General features: G+C 59.4%; 1 protein-coding gene across 1 annotated transcript; it reads right to left on the reverse strand.

Moving 5' to 3' along the window:
* Positions 1 to 84: 84 nt before the first annotated feature.
* LOC136570269 (polyunsaturated fatty acid lipoxygenase ALOX15B-like) lies at positions 85 to 23,383 on the reverse strand. Its single transcript, XM_066570781.1, has 16 exons — positions 23,237 to 23,383; positions 18,783 to 18,920; positions 18,455 to 18,692; positions 17,360 to 17,455; positions 16,851 to 16,932; positions 16,180 to 16,296; positions 15,212 to 15,315; positions 14,036 to 14,208; positions 12,263 to 12,406; positions 9,519 to 9,722; positions 8,193 to 8,279; positions 4,671 to 4,840; positions 3,796 to 3,917; positions 2,932 to 3,032; positions 1,363 to 1,533; positions 85 to 378 (listed from the first exon to the last, which is right to left on the reverse strand). Exons 1-16 carry the CDS (start codon positions 23,381 to 23,383, stop codon positions 199 to 201), a joined length of 2,274 nt encoding a protein of 757 aa, XP_066426878.1. The 3' UTR covers positions 85 to 198.

Here is a 23,383-nt window from a genome sequence, read left to right on the forward strand (position 1 = left end):
TGGGGTATTTCTGGGATATTTTGGGGGTGTATTTTGGGATATTTTGGGATATTTTGGGGGTGATTTTGGGATATATTTGGGGGTGTATTTTGGGATATTTCTGAGTTATTTTTGGATATTTTTGGGGTGATTTTGGGGTGATTTTGGGGTGTGTTTTGGGATATTTTTTGGGGTGATTTTGGGGTATTTCGGGCTGTCTCAGATGGCCACGCTGTTCTCGATGTTCTCGGGGTCCAGGTAGGGGTAGGGCCGCTCCAGCCCCGCGTTCCTGGCCCGGATCTCGCGGGAGATTCGGCGCAGGCGGCGCCGGAAACGCCGGATCAGGCGCCGGGGGGCGGCCTCGGTGAAATGGCGCTCGGGGTAATGGCCCAGGGGGCGCTGGGGGCACAAACTGGGGTTACTGGGAGTGATGGGAGCGATGGGAGCGATGGGAGGGACAAACTGGGGTTACTGGGAGTGATGGGAGGGACTGGGAGCACTGGGAGTGATGGGAGCACTGGGAGGGACAAACTGGGGTTACTGGGAGCACTGGGAGTGATGGGAGCGATGGGAGGGACAAACTGGGGTTACTGGGAGTGATGGGAGGGACAAACTGGGGTTACTGGGAGTGATGGGAGTGATGGGATAATGGCAAACTGGGGTTACTGGGAGCACTGGGATAATGGGAGGGACAAACTGGGGTTACTGGGAGTGATGGGAGCGATGGGAGGGACAAACTGGGGTTACTGGGAGCACTGGGAGGGACTGGGAGTGATGGGATAATGGCCCAGGGGGCGCTGGGGGCACAGACTGGGGTTACTGGGAGTGATGGGAGGGACTGGGAGCGATGGGAGGGACAAACTGGGGTTACTGGGAGCACTGGGAGGGACTGGGAGCACTGGGAGGGACTGGGAGCACTGGGAGTGATGGGAGCACTGGGAGTGATGGGATAATGGCCCAGGGGGCGCTGGGGGAGAGAATTTGGGGAGGGGTCTCAGCAAGGTGGGCTGGGGTCTCACCAGGTCCATGGGCTCAGTCCTGAGCACCCAGAGCACGGCCAGGGCTTGGTTTGGGTCAGTTTTGGGTGGGTTTGGGTCAGTTTTGGGTGGGTTTGGGTGGGTTTGGGTGGGTTTGGGTGGGTTTGGGTTGGGTTATTTTGGGGAGGGGTCCCACAGGGGTTCATTAATTTGGGCTGGGGTCTCACCAGGTCCATGGGCTCGTTCCTGAGCACCCAGAGCACGGCCAGGGCTTGGTTTGGGTCGGTTTTGGGTCAGTTTTGGGTCAGTTTTGGGTCAGTTTTGGGTGGGTTATTTTGGGGTTTTGGGTTGGGTTATTTTGGGGAGGGGTCCCACAGGGGTTCATTAATTTGGGCTGGGGTCTCACCAGGTCCATGGGCTCGTTCCTGAGCACCCAGAGCACGGCCAGCACCGTGGCCGTGGTGTTCATGGCCGGCAGAGCCTCCAGGAATTCCCGCTCGGACAGGGCGGCCTTGGAGCGGGGCGGGGGCGCCCGCATGGCGGCCGGGGCGTTCGGGGGGAAGGCAGAGAGCTCAAACTGGCCAAAAACGGGAAAAGAGACCCAAAAACGTGTGAGAGGGACCCCAAAAATGGGGGAGAGGGACCCCAATGTTAGAGAGCTCAAACTGACCCAAAAATGGGAAAAGAGACCCCAAAATGTGTGAGAGGGACCCCAAAAATGGGAGTGAGAGACCCCAAAATGTGTGGGAGGGACCCCAAAATGTGTGAGAGGGGGACCCCAATGTTACAAAGCTCAAAATGACCAAAAACGGGAAAAGAGACCCCAAAAACGTGTGAGAGGGACCCCAATGTTACACAGCTCAAACTGGCCAAAAACGGGAAAAGAGACCCAAAAATGTGTGAGAAGGACCCCAAAAATGGGAGAGAGAGACCCCAAAAATGGGGAGAGAGACCTCAAAATTGTCACAGAGACCCCAATGTGAGAGAGCTCAAAGTGACCCCAAAAACCTGAGAGAGACCCCAAAAATGGGGGGAGAGGGACCCCAATGTTAGAGAGCTCAAGATGACCCAAAATGGGAGTGAGAGACCCCAAAATGTGTGAGAGAGACCCCAATGTTAGACAGCTCAAACTGGCCAAAAACGGGAAAAGAGACCCAAAAACGTGTGAGAGGGACCCCAAAAATGGGAGAGAGGGGCCCCAAAAATGGGGGAGAGGGACCCCGAAAATGCCCCGGAGAGCCCAAAAATGCCCCAGAGCCCCCCCCAGAGCCCCCCCAAACCTTCCCAGAGCCCCAAAACTGCCCCAGAGGGGGTGGGGACAGGGACAGGGGTCAGGGGTCACTGAGGGGGTCAGGGGTCACTGTGGGGGTCAGGGGTCACTGTGGTCACTCTGGTCAATGCTCAGTGTGGTCAGTGGTCAGTGGTCACTGTGGTCACTGTGGGGGTCAGGGGTCAGCGTGGTCACTCTGGTCAATGGTCAGTGGTCAGTGGTCAATGGTCAGTGGTCAGTGTGTGGTCAGTGTGGTCACTCAGGTCAATGGTCAGTGGTCACTCTGGTCACTCTGGTCAGTGGTCACCTGGCCGCTGTTGGTGGCCGCGTGGTGCGCAGAGCAGGTGTGACCCGTGTGGGGCAGTGTCAGTGGTCAGTGTGTGGTCACTGTGGTCAGTGTGTGGTCACTGTGGTCAGTGTCAGTGGTCAGTGTGTGGTCACTCTGGTCAATGGTCAGTGGTCACTGTGGTCAGTACCTGGCCGCTGTTGGTGGCCGCGTGGTGCGCAGAGCAGGTGTAGATCACGGTGGGGCAGTGTCAGTGGTCAGTGTGTGGTCACTGTGGTCAGTGTGTGGTCACTGTGGTCAGTGTGTGGTCACTGTGGTCAGTGTCAGTGGTCAGTGTGTGGTCACTCTGGTCAGTGGTCAATGGTCAGTGGTCACTCAGGTCAATGGTCAGTGGTCACTCTGGTCACTCTGGTCAGTACCTGGCCGCTGTTGGTGGCCGCGTGGTGCGCAGAGCAGGTGTAGATCACGGTGGTGACGAAGGTGACGAGGCCACGCACGGAGTCCAGACGGGAGGGGACACCTGGGACAGGGCAGCCAGGGGCACCTGAGGGCACCTGAGGGCACCTGAGGGCACCTGAGGACACCTGAGGACACCTGAGGACACCTGTGCCCACCTGAGCCCACCTGTGCACATCTGAGGGGTCACCCGTGCCTACCTGTGCCCACCTGAGGACACCTGAACCCACCTGAGGGCACCTGTGCCCACCTGAGCCCACCTGAACCCACCTGTGCCCACCTGAGAGCTCACCTGAACCCACCTGAGGGCACCTGTGCCCACCTGAACCCACCTGTGCTCACCTGAGAGCTCACCTGAACCCACCTGTGCCCACCTGAGAGCTCACCTGAACCCACCCGTGCACACCTGAGCCCACCTGAACCCACCTGTGCTCACCTGAGAGCTCACCTGAACCCTCTGAACCCACCTGTGCCCACCTGAACCCACCTGAGGGGTCACCTGAACCCATCTGTGCCCACCTGTGCCCATTTGTGCCCCCTGAGCACCCCCCTGTGCCCACCTGAGGGGTCACCTGAACCCACCTGAGCCCATCTGTGCCCACCTGAGGGGTCACCCGTGCCCACCTGTGCTCACCTGAGAGCACCTGAACCCACCTGTGCCCACCTGAGGGATCACCTGAACCCACCTGTGCCCACCTGAGGGATCACCTGAACCCACCTGTGCCCACCTGTGCCCACCTGAGGGCACCTGAGGGCTCACCTGTGCCCACCTGAGGGCTCACCTGCCCCCAGCCCCCCATGCCCAGGTGTGCCCCCCCCATGCCCACCTGAGCTCCTCCTGCCCAGGAAGCCCCTGGTGAAGATTTCGCCCACCCAGGCCTGGAGCTCGGGGTCCTCCTGGACGGCGGCGTCCGAGGGGTAATAGAGGGACAGGACACCTGTGACAAACCTGGGGACATTGGGGACACCTGTGACAAACCTGGGGACATTGGGGACATTGGGGACACCTGTGACAAACCTGGGGACATTGGGGACACCTGTGACAAACCTGGGGACATTGGGGACAGACAGGTAATAGAGGGACAGGACACCTGTGACAAACCTGGGGACATTGGGGACATTGGGGACACCTGTGACAAACCTGGGGACAGGTAATAGAGGGACAGGACCCCTGTGACAAACCTGGGGACAGCAATGGGGACATTGGGGACACCTGTGACAAACCTGGGGACATCAATGGGGACATTGGGGACAGACAGGTAATAGAGGGACAGGAGCCCTGTGACAAACCTGGGGACAGCAATGGGGACACCTGTGACAAACCTGGGGACAGCAATGGGGACATTGGGGACACCTGTGACAAACCTGGGGACATTGGGGACATCAATGGGGACAGACAGGTAATAGAGGGACAGGACCCCCGTGCAAACCTGGGGACATCCAGGGGACATTGGGGGATTGGGGACATTTGGGGACACTGGAGACATTAATGGGTTCATTGGGGCCATCGGGGGTGTCCGGGGGGTGTCCCCAGGTGTCCCCACCTGCGGATGGCCCGCCACACCTTGGTGGCCTGGGGACATTAGTGGGGACACTGGGGACATTAATGGGGACATTGAGGACATTGGGGACATTAATGGGGACACTGGGGACATGAATGGGTTCATAGGGGGTGTCAGGGGGTGTCCCCAGGTGTCCCCACCTGCGGATGGCCCGCCACACCTTGGTGGCGTCGCTGCCGAAGTGGTGGCGCTTGGTGGCCGCCACGCCGCGGTGCCGCAGGTCCCGGGGCAGCACCAGCGAGCGCCAGCGCAGCGCCCGCAGCCCCCGCGCCACCAGCGCCAGCAGCCCCCGCCGGCCCAGCGCCACCGCCTGGGGACACCGAGGGGACACTCAGGGGACATCGGGGGGACACCCAAATCCCACCCCAGTGTCACCAAAACCCGGTAATTCTACCCCAAATCCCGCAATTCCCACCCAAAATCCCGCAATTCCAGCCCAAAATCCCGCAATTCCCACCCAAAATCCCGCAATTCCAGCCCAAACCCCGCGCCACCAGCGCCAGCAGCCCCCGCCGGCCCAGCGCCACCGCCTGGGGACACCGAGGGGACACTCAGGGGACATCGGGGGGACACCCCGGTGTCACCAAAACCTGGTAATTCTACCCCAAATCCCGCAATTCCCACCCAAAATCCCGCAATTCCAGCCCAAAATCCCCGCAATTCCCACCCAAAATCCCGCAATTCCAGCCCAAAAACCCCGCAATTCCAGCCCAAATTCCCACAATTCCAGCCCAAACCCCGCGCCACCAGCGCCAGCAGCCCCCGCCGGCCCAGGGCCACAGCCTGGGGACACCGAGGGGACACTCAGGGGACAGAGCGGGGACACCCCGGTGTCACCAAAACCCGGTAATTTTACCCCAAATCCCGCAATTCCAGCCCAAAATCCCACAATTCCAGCCCAAATTCCCACAATTCCAGCCCAAACCCCGCCCCATCGGTGCCAGCAGCCCCCCCGGGCCCAGCGCCACCGCCTGGGGACACCGAGGGGACACTGAGGGGACACTGAGGGGACATCGCGGGGACACGGCAGTGCCACCCCAGTGTCACCAAAACCCCGCAATTCCAGCCCAAACTCCCACAATTCCAGCCCAAATTCCCGCAATTCCAGCCCAAATTCCCGCAATTCCAGCCCAAACCCCGCGCCACCAGCGCCAGCAGCCCCCGCCGGCCCAGCGCCACCGCCTGGGGACACCGAGGGGACACTCAGGGGACAGAGCGGGGACACCCAAATCCCACCCCAGTGTCACCAAAACCCGGTAATTCTACCCCAAATCCCGCAATTCCCACCCAAAATCCCGCAATTCCAGCCCAAAATCCCGCAATTCCCACCCAAAATCCCGCAATTCCAGCCCAAACCCCGCGCCACCAGCGCCAGCAGCCCCCGCCGGCCCAGCGCCACCGCCTGGGGACACCGAGGGGACACTCAGGGGACATCGGGGGGACACCCCGGTGTCACCAAAACCTGGTAATTCTACCCCAAATCCCGCAATTCCCACCCAAAATCCCGCAATTCCAGCCCAAAATCCCCGCAATTCCCACCCAAAATCCCGCAATTCCAGCCCAAAAACCCCGCAATTCCAGCCCAAATTCCCACAATTCCAGCCCAAACCCCGCGCCACCAGCGCCAGCAGCCCCCGCCGGCCCAGGGCCACAGCCTGGGGACACCGAGGGGACACTCAGGGGACAGAGCGGGGACACCCCGGTGTCACCAAAACCCGGTAATTTTACCCCAAATCCCGCAATTCCAGCCCAAAATCCCACAATTCCAGCCCAAATTCCCACAATTCCAGCCCAAACCCCGCCCCATCGGTGCCAGCAGCCCCCCCGGGCCCAGCGCCACCGCCTGGGGACACCGAGGGGACACTGAGGGGACACTGAGGGGACATCGCGGGGACACGGCAGTGCCACCCCAGTGTCACCAAAACCCCGCAATTCCAGCCCAAACTCCCACAATTCCAGCCCAAATTCCCGCAATTCCAGCCCAAATTCCCGCAATTCCAGCCCAAACCCCGCGCCACCAGCGCCAGCAGCCCCCGCCGGCCCAGCGCCACCGCCTGGGGACACCGAGGGGACACTCAGGGGACAGAGCGGGGACACCCAAATCCCACCCCAGTGTCACCAAAACCCGGTAATTCTACCCCAAATCCCGCAATTCCCACCCAAAATCCCGCAATTCCAGCCCAAAATCCCCACAATTCCAGCCCAAATTCCCACAATTCCAGCCCAAACCCCGCCCCATCGGTGCCAGCAGCCCCCCCGGGCCCAGCGCCACCGCCTGGGGACACCGAGGGGACACTCAGGGGACAGCCTGGGGACACCCCAGTGTCACCAAAACCCCGCAATTCCAGCCCAAAATCCCGCAATTCCAGCCCAAATTCCCGCAATTCCAGCCCAAATTCCCGCAATTCCAGCCCAAACCCCGCGCCACCAGCGCCACCGCCTGGGGACACTGAGGGGACATCGCGGGGACACCAAAATCCCGCCCCGATGTCACCAAAACGCCGCAATTCCCGCCCAAAATTCCCGCAATTCCAGCCCAAATTCACCAAATTCCCGCAATTCTCACCCAAATTCACCAAATTCCCGCAATTCCCGCCCAATTCCCGCCCAAACCCCGCGGTCCCAAATGCCCGAGCCCCTCTGGGAATGCCCCCCCCCCTTTTACCGACCCCACTGAAGCCCCCAGACCCCCCCCCAATGCCCCCTGTGCCCCCCCAGGTGCCCCCCCCAGACCCAATCGGAGCCCCCAGACCCCTCCCAGACCCCCCAGTGCCCCCCAGACCCAATCGGAGCCCCCAGTGCCCCCCCAGTGCCCCCCCAGTGCCCCCCAGACCCCCCCCAGACCCCCCAGTGCCCACCCCGTGCCCCCCCAGTGCCCCCCAGACCCAATTGAAGCCCCCAGACCCCCAGTGCCCCCCCATATCCCCAGTGCACCCCCAGTGCCCTCCCAGGTGCTCCCGGTGCCCCCCCCAGACCCAATAGAAGCCCCCAGACCCCGTGGTACCCCCCCCTTATCCAATCGAAGCCCCCAGACCCTCCCGGTGCCCACCCTGTGCCCCCCCAGACCCCTCGGTACCCCCCAGTGCCCCCCCCAGACCCTATTGAAGCCCCCAGACCTCCCCCATATCCCCAGTGCACCCCCAGACCCCCGGTGCCCCCCCAGGTGCCCCCCCTGTGCCCCCCCCAGACCCAATCGAAGCCCCCAGACCCCCCAGACCCCCCCCAGACCCTCCCAGTACCCCCCTGTGCCCCCCAGACCCAATCGAAGCCCCCAGACCCCCCAGTACCCCCCTGTGCCCCCCAGACCCAATCGAAGCCCCCAGACCCCCCAGTACCCCCCTGTGCCCCCCAGTGCCCCCCAGACCCAATCGAAGCCCCCAGACCCCCCTGTGCCCCCCCCAGTGCCCACCCTGTGCCCCCCAGACCCCCCAGTACCCCCCTGTGCCCCCCAGTGCCCCCCAGACCCAATCGAAGCCCCCAGACCCCCCTGTGCCCCCCCCAGTACCACCCTGTGCCCCCCAGAACCCCCCCCCCCATATCCCTGGTACCCCCCTGTGCCCCCCCAGGTACCCCCTGTGCCCCCCAGACCCTATTGAAGCCCCCAGACCCCCCCAGACCCTCCCTGTGCCCCCCAGGTGCCCCCTTGGTGCCCCCCCCCTCACCCGGTCAAAGACCCCCCCGGGGTTGAGCAGGAAGCGCCGGGCGAGGGCCCCGATCTGCACCGTGAAACGGGTGTGGGGCACCAGGAGCTGCACCAGGGGGGCAATTAATGGGGCAATTAATGGGGTAATTAATGGGGCAATTAATGGGGTAATTAATGGGGTAATTAATGGGGGTCACCCCCGATCTGCACCGTGAAACGGGTGTGGGGCACCAGGAGCTGCACGGGGTAATTAATGGGGCAATTAATGGGGCAATTAATGGGCAATTAATGGGGCAATTAATGGGGGGTACCGTGAAACGGGTGTGGGGCACCAGGAGCTGCACGGGGCAATAAACGGGGGGCAATTAATGGGGCAATAAACGGGGCAATTAATGGGGTAATTAATGGGGCAATTAATGGGGCAATTAATGGGGCAATTAATGGGGGTCACCCCCGATCTGCACCGTGAAACAGGTGTGGGGCACCAGGAGCTGCACGGGGCAATAAACGGGGAGGGGGCAATAAATGGGGCAATGAATGGGGCAAAACATTGGGGACACCATGAAACACGTGTGGGGCACCAGGAGTTGCACCAGGGGCAATAAACGGGGGGCAATTAATGGGGCAATTAATGGGGCACCGTGAAACGCATGTGGGGCACCAGGAGCTGCATGGGGGGGCAAAACATGGGGCAATTAATGGGGAGGGGGCAGCGGGGTTTTTTGGGGTGGGGTTTTTAGGATTGGGGTTTTTCAGAGTGGGATTTTTTGGGATTTGGGGGAGGAATTTTTCATTTTTTGCCCTTTCAGAGTGGGATTTTTTGGGGTTTGGGGGAGGAATTTTTTCATTTTTTGCCCTTTCAGACTGGGATTTTTTTCATTTTTTGGCCTTTCAGACCGGGATTTTTTGGGGTTTGGGGTTTTTGGGTTTTGGGGTTTTTGGTTTTTTTGGGGTGGGGTTTTTGGGGTTTTTTGGGGTGGGGTTTTTTGGGGTTTGGGGGTGGAATTTTTTCATTTTTTTGCCCTTTCAGACCGGGATTTTTTTGCTTTTTAGCCCTTTCAGACCGGGATTTTTTGGGGTTTGGGGTTTTTGGTTTTTTTGGGGTGGGGTTTTTGGGGTTTTTTGGGGTGAGGTTTTTTGGGGTTTGGGGGTGGAATTTTTTCATTTTTTACCCTTTCAAACCCAGATTTTTTTGCTTTTTAGCCCTTTCAGACTGGGATTTTTTTTCATTTTTTGCCCTTTCAAACCCGGATTTTTTCATTTTTTGCCCTTTCAAACCCAGATTTTTTTCATTTTTAGCCCTTTCAGACCGGGATTTCTTGGGGTTCCGGGGTTTTGGGGTTACCTTGAAGAGGGGGTGCTGTGGTGGCAGCTGCCTGAGCGTGGCCAGGGCGAAGACCTCGCCCAGCAGGTGAGCCCGGAGCAGGTGGGTCAGGGCCTCGTGCACGTGGAACTCGGAGCTGCGCACCCAGGCCTTGGCCAGGGCCCAGAGCCAGGGCGGGTCCTGGGGCACGAACAGCGGGGACCCGGGCCCGGGCTCCTGCGACAGCTGGGGAACCCCAAAAAGGGGCAGGGAACCCCAAAAAAGGGTCAGGGAACCCCAAAATGGGCACCCCGAAACCTGCACAGGGACCCCATAATGGGCAGGGGAACCCGAAATGTTCAAAGCCCAAAAGGGTCAGGGGGAAGCTGAACCATGAGAGGGATCCCAAAAGGGTCAGGGAACCCCAAAAAGGGTCAGGGGAACCTGAAATGTTCGTAGCCCAAAGGGAACCCAAAAGGGTCAGGGGAACCCGAAATGTTCGTAGCCCAAAGGGAACCCAAAAGGGTCAGGGGGAACCCCAAAAAGGGTCAGGGAACCCCAAAAAGGGTCAAAAAGGGCACCCCAAAACCATCCCAGGGACCCCATAATGGGCAGGGGAACCCGAAATGTTCACACCCCAAAGGGAACCCAAAAGGGTCAGGGGGAACCCCAAAAAAGGGTCAGGGAACCCCAAAAAGGGTCAAAAAGGGCACCCCAAAACCATCCCAGGGACCCCATAATGGGCAGGGGAACCCGAAATGTTCGTAGCCCAAAGGGAACCCAAAAGGGTCAGGGGGAAGCTGAACCATGAGAGGGATCCCAAAAGGGTCAGGGGAACCCAAAAATGGTCAGGGAACCCCAAAATGGGCACCCCAAAACCATCACAGGGACGCCAAATCTGTCAGTGAGAACCCGAAATGTTCGCACCTCAAAGGGATCCCAAAAGGGTCAGGGGGAACCCAAAAAGGGTCAAAAAGGGGCACCCCAAAACAGTCACAGGGACCCCATAATGGGCAGGGGAACCCGAAATGTTCAAAGCCCAAAAGGGAACCCAAAAGGGTCAGGGGGAACCCAAAAAGGGTCAAAAAGGGGCAGCCCAAAATCCCCACAGGGATCCCAAAAGGGTCAGGGGAACCCAAAATGGGCACCCCAAAACCCTCACAGAGACCCCAAAAAGGGTCAAAAAGGGGCACCCCAAAACCATCACAGGGACCCCATAATGAGCAGGGGAACCCGAAATGTTCGTAGCCCAAAGGGAACCCAAAAGGGTCAGGGGGAAGCTGAACCATGAGAGGGATCCCAAAAGGGTCAGGGGAACCCAAAAATGGTCAGGGAACCCCAAAATGGGCACCCCAAAACCATCACAGGGACGCCAAATCTGTCAGTGAGAACCCGAAATGTTCGCACCTCCAAGGGATCCCAAAAGGGTCAGGGGGAACCCAAAAAGGGTCAAAAAGGGGCACCCCAAAACAGTCACAGGGACCCCATAATGGGCAGGGGAACCCGAAATGTTCAAAGCCCAAAAGGGTCAAAGGGAACCCAAAAGGGTCAGGGAACCCCAAAAGGGGCACCCCCAAAACCCTCACAGGGACCCCAAAAGGGTCAGGGGGAAACTGAAAGGGAAGAGAAACCCAAGAAGGGTCAGGGGAACCCCAAAAGGGTCAAAAAGGGGCACCCCAAAATCCTCACAGGGACCCCATAATGGGCAGGGGAACCCGAAATGTTCGTAGCCCAAAGGGAACCCAAAAGGGTCAGGGGGAAGCTGAACCATGAGAGGGATCCCAAAAGGGGCAGGGGAACCCCAAAAAGGGTCAGGGGAACCTAAAAAGGGTCAGGGAACCCCAAAATGGGCACCCCAAAACCATCACAGGGACGCCAAATCTGTCAGTGAGAACCCGAAATGTTCGCACCTCCAAGGGATCCCAAAAGGGTCAGGGGGAACCCAAAAAGGGTCAAAAAGGGGCACCCCAAAATCCTCACAGGGACCCCATAATGGGCAGGGGAACCCGAAATGTTCAAAGCCCAAAAGGGTCAGGGGGAAGCTGAACCATGAGAGGGATCCCAAAAGGGTCAGGGGAACCCCAAAAAGGGTCAGGGAACCCCAAAAAAGGGGCACCCCAAAACCATCACAGGGACCCCAAAAGGGTCAGGGGAACCCGAAATGTTCACACCCCAAAAGGGACCCCAAAAGGGTCAGAGGAACCCCAAAAGGGGAACCCCAAAAGGGTCCGGGGGATCCCAAAGGTCAGGGGCTTCTTTATTGGGGTCCTCATCCATTTTTGGGATTCTTTTTGGGTTTTTAGGCTCCTTTTTGGGGTTTTTGGGGTCCCTCATTGGGTTTTTGGGGTCGGTTTTGGGGTTTTGGGGTTGGTTTTTGGGGTTTGGGGTCTCACCTGGATGGCGAGGGGCAGCATCTCCCCCATTTCAAATCCCCAAGTTTTGGGGTCGGTTTTTGGGGTTCTGGTCCATTTTTGAGGTCCCTTTTTGGGTTTTGGGGTTTCTGGGGTTGTTTTTGGGGTGGTTTTTGGGGTTTTTGGGGTCATTTTTGGGGTTTTGGGCTCACCTGGATGGCGAGGGGCAGCATCTCCCCCATTCTCCCATTCCCAGCCCCCCCATTTCAAATTTGGGGTTTTTGGGGTTTCTGGGGTGGTTTTTGGGGTGGTTTTTTGGGTTTCTGGGGTGGTTTTTCAGGGTTTTTGGGGTTTTGGGGGTTTCTGGGGTGGTTTTTGGGGTTTCTGGGGTGGTTTTTGGGGTTTTTGGGGTGGTTTTTGGGGTTTTGGGCTCACCTGGATGGCGAGGGGCAGCATCTCCCCGTCGGGGCGCTGGTGCAGGAGGCACAGGGGGGCGGCCACGAAGGTGGGGCGGCCGTCGATGGTGGCTGTGGGGAGCCCCTGCAGCACCCCATAATCGGCCAGGTAGATGTTCCCTGCCTGGGGGGGCACCCCAACATCAGGGGGACCCCAAAACCCGGGGCTACCCCCGGCCTGGGATCCCCAAAATCATGGAAATCCCAAAAATCCCATAAAAAAACCCAAAATCTGGGAAAAAAACCCAAATCCCAGCACCCCATAATCGGCCAGGTAGATGTTCCCTGCCTGGGGGGCACCCCAACATCAGGGGGACCCCAAAACCCGGGGGTACCCCCGGCCTGGGATCCCCCAAATCCCAAAAAACCCAAAAATCCCAGAAAAAAATCCCAAAATCTGGGAAAAAACCCCAAATCCCAGCACCCCATAATCGGCCAGGTAGATGTTCCCTGCCTGGGGGGCACCCCAACATCAGGGGGACCCCAAAATCCGGGGGTACCCCCGGTCTGGGATCCTCCAAATCATGGAAATCCCAAAGATCTCAGAAAAAAAACCCAAAATCTGGGAAAAAATCCCAAATCCCAGCACCCCATAATCGGCCAGGTGGATGTTCCCTGCCTGGGGGGAACCCCAAAATCTGGGTGACCCCAAAACCCGGGGGTACCCCCGGGCCTCGGATCCCCAAAATCATGGAAATCCCAAAAATCCCATTAAAAACCCAAATTCTGGGAAAAAATCCCAAAATCTGGGGGAAAACCCCAAATCCCAGCACCCCATAATCGGCCAGGTGGACGTTCCCTGCCTGGGGGGCACCCCAACATTTTTTATGGTTTTTATGGGGTTTTGTTGATTTTGGGGTGGTTTTTTGGGGTTTTGGGGTATTTTGGGGTGTTTGTTTGGGGCGTTTTTGGGGTGTTTATGGGGTTTTGATGATTTTGGGGCAGTTTTTGGGGTTTTGGGGCAGTTTTTGGGGTATTTTGGGGTATATCTGGGTGTTTTAGGGTCCCTCACCTCCATCTCCCGCTGCAGCGAGGTCCCTGTGCCCAGGCTCGGGGCCACCACGGCCTCGGGGTTTGTTTGGGGTGTTTATGGGGTTTTGTTGATTTTGGGGCAGTTTTTGGGATATTTTGGGGCAGTTTTTGGGGTGTTTTTAGGGTCCCTCACCTCCATCTCCCGCTGCAGCGAGGTCCCTGTCCCCAGGCTCGGGGCCACCATGGCCTCGGGGTTTGTTTGGGGTGGTTTTGGGGTTTTTGGGGTGTTTATGGGGTTCTGTTGATTTTGGGGTGGTTTTTTGGGGGGTTTTGGGGTATTTTGGGGCAGTTTTTGGGGCAGTTTTTGGGGTATTTTGGGGTATTTGTAGGGTCCCTCACCTCCATCTCCCGCTGCAGCGAGGTCCCTGTGCCCAGGCTCGGGGCCACCACGGCCTCGGGGTTTGTTTGGGGTATTTTGGGCTGTTTGTTTGGGGTTTTGGGGCAGTTTTTGGGGCAGTTTTTGGGGCAGTTTTTGGGGCAGTTTTTGGGGTATTTTGGGGCAGTTTTTGGGGCAGTTTTTGGGGTATTTTGGGGTATTTGTAGGGTCCCTCACCTCCATCTCCCGCTGCAGCGAGGTCCCTGTGCCCAGGCTCGGGGCCACCACGGCCTCGGGGTTTGTTTGGGGTATTTTGGGCTGTTTGTTTGGGGTTTTGGGGCAGTTTTTGGGGCAGTTTTTGGGGCAGTTTTTGGGGTATTTTGGGGTATTTGTAGGGTCCCTCACCTCCATCTCCCGCTGCAGCGAGGTCCCTGTGCCCAGGCTCGGGGCCACCACGGCCTCGGTCACCGGGAAGTTGGGGGGCAGGCGGGGGCAGCGGCGCAGCAGGACGGGGTTCACCCCGCTCAGGAACTGCTCCCCGAAAAACGCGTCCGACTGCCAGTGCCGCACCACGTACTCTGGGGACACCATTGGGGACATTGGGGACACTTGGGGACACCCCCCCAGCTGCTGGGACACCCCCAGGAACCCCAAAGGTTTGGGATCCCTGAAACGGCCTCGTGGCCCCTCTGGGATCCCCCCAAATTCCTGAGATCACTGTCCCCTGTGTCACCCCCAGTGTCCCTTCAATGTCCCCCTCGTGCCCCCCAATGTCCCCCTCGTGCCCCCCAATGTCCCCCTCGTGTCCCTCGAATCCCCGAAACCTCCAGCCCCCCTGCATGTCCCCAGTGCACCCCACAATGTCCCCAGTGTCCCCAATTGCCCCCAATGTCCCCAGTGTCCCCAAAACCTCCTGGCCCTCCCATGTTCCCAATCCCCACAATGTCCCAAGTGTCCCCCCCCGATGTCCCCAATTCCATTGGGGTGTCCCCAGTCCCCCCAGTGTCCTTGATGTCCCCCCAGGGTCCCTGTGTCCTCTCAAAGTCCCCAATGTCCCCAATGTCCCCAATCTCCTCAATGTCCCCAATCACATCCATGCGCCTGTTTCCATGTCCCCAATGTCCCCAATGTCCCCAATGTCCCCAGTGTCCCAAATCCCCCCAATGTCCCCCCAATGTCCCCCATGCCCCCAATGTCTCCCCAATGTCCCCAAATCCCCGCCAACGTCCCCAGTGTCCCCAACACCCCCAACGTCCCCAATCCTACAATGTCCCTCAATGTCCCTCAATATCCCAAATCCACCTCTTGTCCCCGATGTCCTCAGTGTCCCCAATGTCCCCAACCCCCTCAGTGTCCCCAATGTCCCCCAATGTCCCAGTGTCCCTGATGTCCCTGATTTCCCTCAATCCACCAATGTCCCCAATGTCCCTCAGTGTCCCCAATGTCCCCAATGTCCCCACATTCCCCAATGTCCCCAATGTTCCTCAGTGTCCCCAATGTCCCCAATGTTCCTCAGTGTCCCCAATGTCCCCAATGTCCCCAGTGTCCCCGGTGTCCCCAATGTCCCCCCAGTGTCCCCACCGGTGACGGGCGTGTGGAAGCAGCGGAACACTCGGGTCATGGCCTCCACGCTGGGCCACGAGCAGGGCCTGGCCAGGAACCCCCGGAGCTTGGCCTCCAGGTTCCTGGGGACATTGGGGACATTGGGGACATTGGGGGGACTGAGGGGGGACTGAGGGGATTGGGGACATTGGGGACATTGGGGGGGTTGGGGACATTGGGGACTAAGGAGGGACTGGGGACATTGGGGACATTGGGGACTAAGGGGGACACTGGGGACACTGGCGGGAATTTGGGGACATTGGGGGACATTGGGGACATTGGGGGATTGGGGACATTGGGGGATTGGGGACATTGGGGGGGTTCCTGGGGACATTGGGGACATTGGGGACATTGTGGGGACAGTGGGGGACAGTGGGGGACAGTGGGGACACTGGGGACATTGGGGACATTGGGGGATTGGGGACTGAGGGGATTGGGGACATTGGGGACATTGGGGGACATTGGGGACATTGGGGGATTGGGGACATTGGGGGGGTTGGGGACATTGGGGACTAAGGAGGGACTGGGGACATTGGGGACATTGGGGGACACTGGGGACATTGGGGGATTGGGGACATTGGGGGATTGGGGTGCGGTGTGGGCAGGGCGAGGTTTGGGGTGTGGGGTCAGTGAGGGGAGGGTCAGCAGTCAGGGGTCACTCAGGGGTCAGGGGTCACTCAGGGGTCAGGGATGGTCAGGGATGGTCAGGGATGGTCAGTGGTGGTCACTGGTCACTCAGGGGTCAGGGGTCACTCAGGGGTCAGGGGTCACTCAGGGTCACTCGGGGTCACTCAGGGGTCAGGGATGGTCAGGGGTCACTCAGGGTCACTCGGGGTCACTCAGGGGTCAGGGGTCACTCGGGTCACTCAGTGGTCACTCGGGGTCACTCAGGGGTCAGTGGTCACTCGGGGTCACTCGGGGTCACTCAGGGGTCAGGGGTCACTCACGCCGCGCTCCCCCGCAGGTAGAAGGCCGAGGCCTTGGCCCAGCTGTAGCTCAGGTCGGGGTCCAGCGGCGTCCCCAGGGGCAGCGCCCAGGGCAGGCCAGGGGCAAAGGGAGCCAGCCTGGGACAGGGACACAGGTGAGACACACCTGGGACACACCTGGGACACACCTGGACACAGCTGGGACACAGCTGGGACACATCTGGGACACACCTGGGACACACCTGGGACACATCTGGGACACACCTGGGACACACCTGGGACACACCTGGACACAGCTGGGACACAGCTGGGACACACCTGGGACACACCTGGGACACATCTGGGACACACCTGGGACACACCTGGGACACACCTGGGGACACACCTGGGACACACCTGGGACACACCTGGGACACATCTGGGGACACACCTGGACACAGCTGGGACACAGCTGGGACACACAGACACACCTGGGACAGGTGGGGACACACCTGGGACACACCTGGGGGTGTCACCCACACACCTGTACCTGTCACACCCCCCCAGGTGTGGCAGTGTCACCTGTCCCTCACCTGTAGCGCCGCCGTTGCTGCACCAGGTGTCACACACACACACACACCTGTACCTGTCACACACACACTCACCTGTACCTGTCACACACTCCAGGTGTGGCAGTGTCACCTGTCCCTCACCTGTAGCGCCGCCGTTGCTGCACCAGGTGTCTCCGGCGCTGTCTCTGCAGCCGCGGGTGTCGCTCCATGGCCGGCGTGGTGGCTGCGGGGACACCGCAGCACAGGTGTGGCACAGGTGTCACAGGTGTGGCACAGGTGTGCCATAGGTGTGTCACCCGGTGTGGCACAGGTGTGTGCCCAACTGTCCCCAGGTGTGTGCCCAACTGTCCCCAATGCCCCCAGTGTCCCCAGGTGTGTCCCCAGATGTGTCCCCAGGTGTGTCCCAGCTGTCCCCAGGTGTCCCCAATGTCCCCAGGTGTGTCCCCAGGTGTGTCCCAGCTGTCCCCAGGTGTCCCCAATGTCCCCAGGTGTGTCCCCAGGTGTGTCCCAGCTGTCTCCAGGTATGTCCCAGCTGTCCCCAGGTATGTCCCAGGTGTCCCAAATGTCCCCAGGTGTGTCCCCAGGTGTGCCCCCAGGTGTGTCCCACATGTCCCAGGTGTGTCCCCAGGTGTGTCCCCAGGTGTCCCCACCTGTGCCCTCGGGCAGCTCCCAGGTCCCAAACCCCTCCAGCCAGCGATAGCACGGGAAGTGGAAGGGGCCCAGGTGAGCGACGTCATCGGGGTCACCTGCGGGGACACGGCTGTCACCTGGCGGTGATGTCACCTGTGCCATCACAGTGTCACTGTGCCATCAGTGTCACCTGTGGGGCTAAAGTCACCTGTACTGGCACAGGTGTCACTTTCACAGGTGGTGACATCACCTGTACAGGCACAGGTGTCACCTGGGGGTGATGTCACCTGTGCTGTCACAGGTGTCACCTGTAAGAGTGACATCACCTGTGCCATCACAGCTGTCACCTGTACGGGTGACACCCCCCATGGCATCACAGTGTCACCTGCACTGTCACAGGTGTCACCTGTAGGGGTGACACCCCCTGTGCCATCACAGTGTCACCTGTAGGGGTGACATCACCTGTACCATCAGTGTCACCTGTAGGGGTGACACCCCCTGTGCCATCACAGTGTCACCTGCACTGTCACAGGTGTCACCTGTAGGGGTGACCTCACCTGTGCCATCAGTGTCACCTGTAGAGGTGACATCACCTGTGCCATCACAGCTGTCACCTGTAGAGGTGACATCACCTGTGCCATCAGTGTCACCTGTAGAGGTGACATCACCTGTACCGTCACAATGTCACCTGTAGGGGTGACACCCCCTGTGCCATGACAGTGTCACCTGTAGGGGTGACATCACCTGTACCATCAGTGTCACCTGTACGGGTGACACCCCCCGTGCCATCACAGTGTCACCTGCACTGTCACAGGTGTCACCTGTAGCGGTGACCTCACCTGTGCCATCAGTGTCACCTGTAGGGGTGACACCCCCTGTGCCATCACAGTGTCACCTGTAGGGGTGACATCACCTGTGCCATCAGTGTCACCTGTAGGGGTGACACCCCCTGTGCCATCACAGGTGTCACCTGTAGGGGTGACACCCCCTGTGCCATCATAATGTCACCTGTAGGGGTGACATCACCTGTACCATCAGTGTCACCTGTAGGGGTGACACCTCCCATGCCACCACAGGTGTCACCTGCACTGTCACAGGTGTCACCGTGCCCTCACCTGTGCTGTCAGCGCCGATGTCACCTGCGTCACCTTCGCCATCCTCCAGCGGCTCCTCCTCCTCCTCTGGCTCCTCCTCCTCTGGCTCCTCCTCCTGGCTGTCACCTGTCCCCTCGCTGTCACCTGTGCCCTCACTGTCACCTGTCCCCTGCTCCTCGTCTGTCACCTCCTCCTCGCTGTCACCTTCCTCATCCTCCTCCTCCTCCTCCTCCTCCTCCTCCTCGCTGTCCCCAGCGCTGTCCTCGCTGTCCGAGGTGTCCCCAGGTGTGTCCCCAATGTCCCCAGGTGTGTCCCCCCCGGATGTGTCCCCCCCGGGTGTGTCCCCAATGTCCCCGCGCTGTCCCCAGACGCTGACGCTCTCCAGGTACCAGGAGCTCTCGGGGAGGCCCCCGCAGGGCCCCTTGTGCACCTGGAGCAGGAGGAGGCGCCCGAGGGGACGGGGGACGCGCACCTGGTACTCGGTGACCTGCGGGGACAGCAACGGGGACATTGTCACCTGTGTCACTGTGTCACCTGTGTCACCCGTGTCACCTGGGAGGGGACAGCAACGGGGACATTGTCACCTGTGTCACTGTGTCACCTGTGTCACCTGGGAGGGGACAGCAACGGGGACAGTCACTGTGTCACTGTGTCACCTGTGTCACCTGTGTCACCTGGGAGGGGACAGCAACGGGGACAGTCACTGTGTCACTGTGTCACCTGTGTCACCTGTGTCACCTGGGAGGGGACAGCAACGGGGACAGTCACTGTGTCACTGTGTCACCTGTGTCACCTGTGTCACCTGGGAGGGGACAGCAACGGGGACATGGTCACGGTCACTGTGTCACTGTGTCACTGTCATCTGTGTCACTGTCACCTGGGAGGGGACAGCAACGGGGACACGGTCACGGTGTCACCTGTGTCACTGTATTACTGTCACTGTGTCACTGTCACCTGCGGGGCACAGCAATGGGGACAGGGTCACCTGTGTCACCTGTGTCATTGTGTCACTGTGTCACCTGTGTCACTGTGTCACTGTCACTGTGTCACTGTGTCACTGTCACCTGCGGGGGACAGCAACGGGGACAGGGTCACTGTGTCACTGTGTCACCTGTGTCACTGTGTCACTGTCACTGTGTCACCTGTGTCACTGTCACTGTGTCACCTGGAGGGGATAGCAATGGGGACACGGTCACGGTCACTGTGTCACCTGTGTCACTGTGTCATTGTGTCACTGTCACCTGTGTCACTGTCACCTGGGAGGGGACAGCAACAGGGATACGGTCACAGTGTCACCTGTGTCACTGTGTCATTGTGTCACTATGTCACTGTCACCTGGGAGGGGACAGCAACGGGGACAGGGTCACTGTGACACCTGTGTCACCTGTGTCACTGTGTCATTGTGTCACTGTGTCACCTGTGTCACTGTCACTGTGTCACCTGGGAGGGGACAACAACGGGGACACGGTCACTGTCACTGTGTCACTGTGTCACCTGTGTCACCTGGGAGGGGACAGCAACGGGGACACTGTCACTGTGTCACTCTGTCACCTGTGTCACTGTGTCACTGTGTCACCTGTGTCACTGTCACTGTGTCACCTGTGTCACTGTCACCGGTGAGGGGACAGCAACGGGGACACTGTCACTGTGTCACCTGTGTCACTGTCACTGACACTGTGTGTCACCTGTGTCACCTGTGTCACTGTCACCTGTGAGGGGACACCAACAGGGACACTGTCAGAGGCACCGTGTCACCTGTGTCACCCGTGTCACCATGTCACTGTCACTGTGTGATCTGTGTCACTGTGTCACCTGTGTCACTGTCACACCTTGTGCTGTGTCACCTCTATGGTGGGACACCACTGAGGGCATTGGGGACATTGTCACCAAACTCAGTCACCTGTATGGGGACGCTGGGGACATCACTGTGTCACTGTCACCGTGTCACTGTCACCGTGTCACTGTCACCTTGCTGTGCAGCCACTGCCACTGCAGTGTCACCATTGCCACCATGGCTGTGTCACCATGGCTGTGTCACCATGGCTGTGCCACCGTTGTCACCATGGCTGTGTCACCACTGCTGTGCCACCGTGGCTGTGTCGCTGTTGTCACCATGACAATGCCACCATTGTCACCGCGCCTCTGCCACCACCATTGTCCCACAGTTGTCACCACGGCTGTGCCACCATTGTCACCGTGGCTGTGTCACCGCTGTCACCATGGCTGTGTCACTGCTGTCACCGTGGCTGTGCCACCATTGGCACCATGGCTGGGTCACCGTTGTCACCATGGCTGTGTCACCGTTGTCACCGTCACTGTCACCATCACCAGGCCGTTGTTGTCACCCTGGCTGTGCCACCACGGCAGTGTCACCGCTGCCACCTTCGCTGTGTCACTGCCACCACCGCTGCCACCACCACCGGGCCACCGTCACCATTGCGCCAGCGCCGTCACCTCGCCGTGCCACCGCCACCACCGTGCCACTGCCACCACCGCCACCTCTGGGGAACAACGGCACCATTGTCACCATTGTCACCATTGTCACCATCACTGTGCCACCATTGTCCTCTCCATTGTCACTGTGTCACCATTGTCACCATTGTCACCATTGTCACTGTGCCACCATTGTCACCATTGCTGTGTCACCATTGTCACCATTGTCACCATCACTGTGCCACCATTGTCACTGTGTCATCATTGTCCTCTCCATTGTGTCACCATTGTCACATCACTGTGTCATCATTGTCACCATCACTGTGCCACCATTGTTACCTCCACTATGTCACCATTGTCGCCATTGTCACCATCATTGTGTCACCACTCTCCTCTCCATTGTCACCATTGTCACCATTGTCACCTCCACAGTGTCCCTTCCATTGTCACCACCGTGTCACCATTATCACCTCCCTTGTGTCGCCACTGTCACCATCGCAATGTCACCATTATCACCTCCACTGTGTCACCATTGTCACCATTGTCACTGTGTCACCATTGTCACCATCATTGTGTCACCATTGTCACTATTGTCACCCCCATTGTGTCACCATTGTCATCATCACTGTGTCACCATTGTCACATCACTGTCACCTCCATTGTGTCACCATTGTCACCATCACTGTGTCACCATTGTCACCATCGTGTCACCATTGTCACCTCACTGTGTCACCATTGTCGTGTAACCATCGTCACTGTTGTCACCTCCATTGTGTCACCGTTGTCACCATCACTGTCACCTCCATTGTGTCACCATTGTCACCGTAACTGTGTAACCTCTGTCACCATTGTCACCGTAACTGTGTCACCATTGCCACCATTGTCACCTCCATCGTGTCACCACTGCCACCGTGCCACCATTGTCACTGCCACTGTGCCACCACTGTCACCATTGTCACCTCCATTACGTCCCCTCCATTGTGTCACCATTGTCCCCTCCATTGTGCCACCATTGTCACCACCACAGTATCACCATCGTCCCCTCCATTGCGTCACCTCTGCCACCCCTGCCGTGTCCCCATTGTCACCGTCACTGTGTCACCATTTTGTCCCCTCCGTTGCGTCACCGCTGCCACCCCTGCCGTGTCCCCATTGTCACCGTGTCCCCATTGTCACCGTCACTGTGTCACCATTTTGTCCCCTCCGTTGCGTCACCGCTGCCACCCCCGCCGTGTCCCCGTTGTCCCCTGCCCCGCCCAGCGATGGCGCCACCATCCTGTGTGTCCCCATCGTGTCCCCAGGGCCACCCACACAGTGTCACCTGGCCTGGCCACGCCCAGGTGCCACCTCTGCTGTGTCACCAAGTGCCCCCTTCCCCCCCCCAGCCCCTTTTTGGGGACATTTGGGGACACCTGGGTGACTTGGGGGCCAGGTTGAGACACACAGCCCCCCACAAATGTCCCCAAATCCCCCCCCAAATGTCCCCAACTCCCCCACAAATGTCCCCAGATCCCCCCAAATGTGACCCAAGACGCCCTCAAATGTCCCAAAATTCCCCCCAATCACCCCCAAATGTCCCCAAATGGACCCCAAATGTCCCCAAATCCCCCTCAAGTGTCCCAAATTGTCCCCAAATCCCCTCAAATGTTCCCAATCGACCTCAAATCCCCTCCCCAAATCCCCCCAAAGGTCCCCAAGACCCACAAAATGTCCCCAACTCCCCCCAAGTGTCCCCAAATCGCCCCAAAAGGTCCCCAAATCCTCCCCAATCCCCATAAATTCCCCTCGAGTCTCCCCCAAATGTCCCCAAACCCCCCAAAATGTCCCCAAATCCCCCCAAATGTCCCCAAATCCCCCCAAATGTCTCTGAATCGCCCCCAAATGTCCCCACCCCCCCCAAAATGTCCCTGAATCGCCCCCAAATGTCCCCAAATCCCCCCAAATGTCCCTAAACCCTCCAAAGTGCCCCCGAATCGCCCCCAACCCCCCCAAAATGTCCCTGAATCGCCCCCAAATGTCCCCAAACACCCCCGAAATGTCCCCAAATCCCCTCCAAATCGCCCCCCAAACCCCCGAAATGTCCCCAAACACCCCCGAAATGTCCCCAACCCCCCCAAATGTCCCCAAACACCCCCGAAATGTCCCCAAATCCCCTCCAAATCGCCCCCCAAACCCCCGAAATGTCCCCAAACACCCCCGAAATGTCCCCAACCCCCCCAAATGTCCCCAAACACCCCCGAAATGTCCTCAAATCCCCTCCAAATCGCCCCCCAACCCCCGAAATGTCCCCAAACCCCCGAAATGTCCCCAAACCCCCCCCCTCCCCTCAGCCGCCCCCTGCCCTCAGCCGCCCCCTCCGCTGTCTCTCACCGCCCCGCAATGGAAGTCGGGTCCCCAGCGATCCAGCGCGGTCCTGGCGCTGCTGCCGCGGCTCCCCACCAGCGTCACGGCGATGGCGTCGCTGGTGCCGGCGCCGGGAGCGGTCCCGGTGCGGACCCGCACCCGGTACGTGGCCAT

The sequence above is a fragment of the Molothrus aeneus genome, unplaced genomic scaffold (assembly GCF_037042795.1).
Source record: "Molothrus aeneus isolate 106 unplaced genomic scaffold, BPBGC_Maene_1.0 scaffold_30, whole genome shotgun sequence".
Classification (NCBI taxonomy): domain Eukaryota; kingdom Metazoa; phylum Chordata; class Aves; order Passeriformes; family Icteridae; genus Molothrus; species Molothrus aeneus.

Excerpts from the sequence above, each read along its gene's own strand:
- LOC136570269 (XM_066570781.1), bottom strand. The coding sequence starts at position 23,383 with ATGGCCACGTACCGGGTGCGGGTCCGCACCGGGACCGCTCCCGGCGCC. Across the intron at positions 9,723-12,262 it reads TGCTGCCCCTCGCCATCCAG|CTGTCGCAGGAGCCCGGGCC; the intron begins GTGAGCCCAAAA and ends GGGGTTCCCCAG. Across the intron at positions 3,918-4,670 it reads GTGTGGCGGGCCATCCGCAG|GTTTGTCACAGGTGTCCTGT; the intron begins GTGGGGACACCT and ends CAATGTCCCCAG.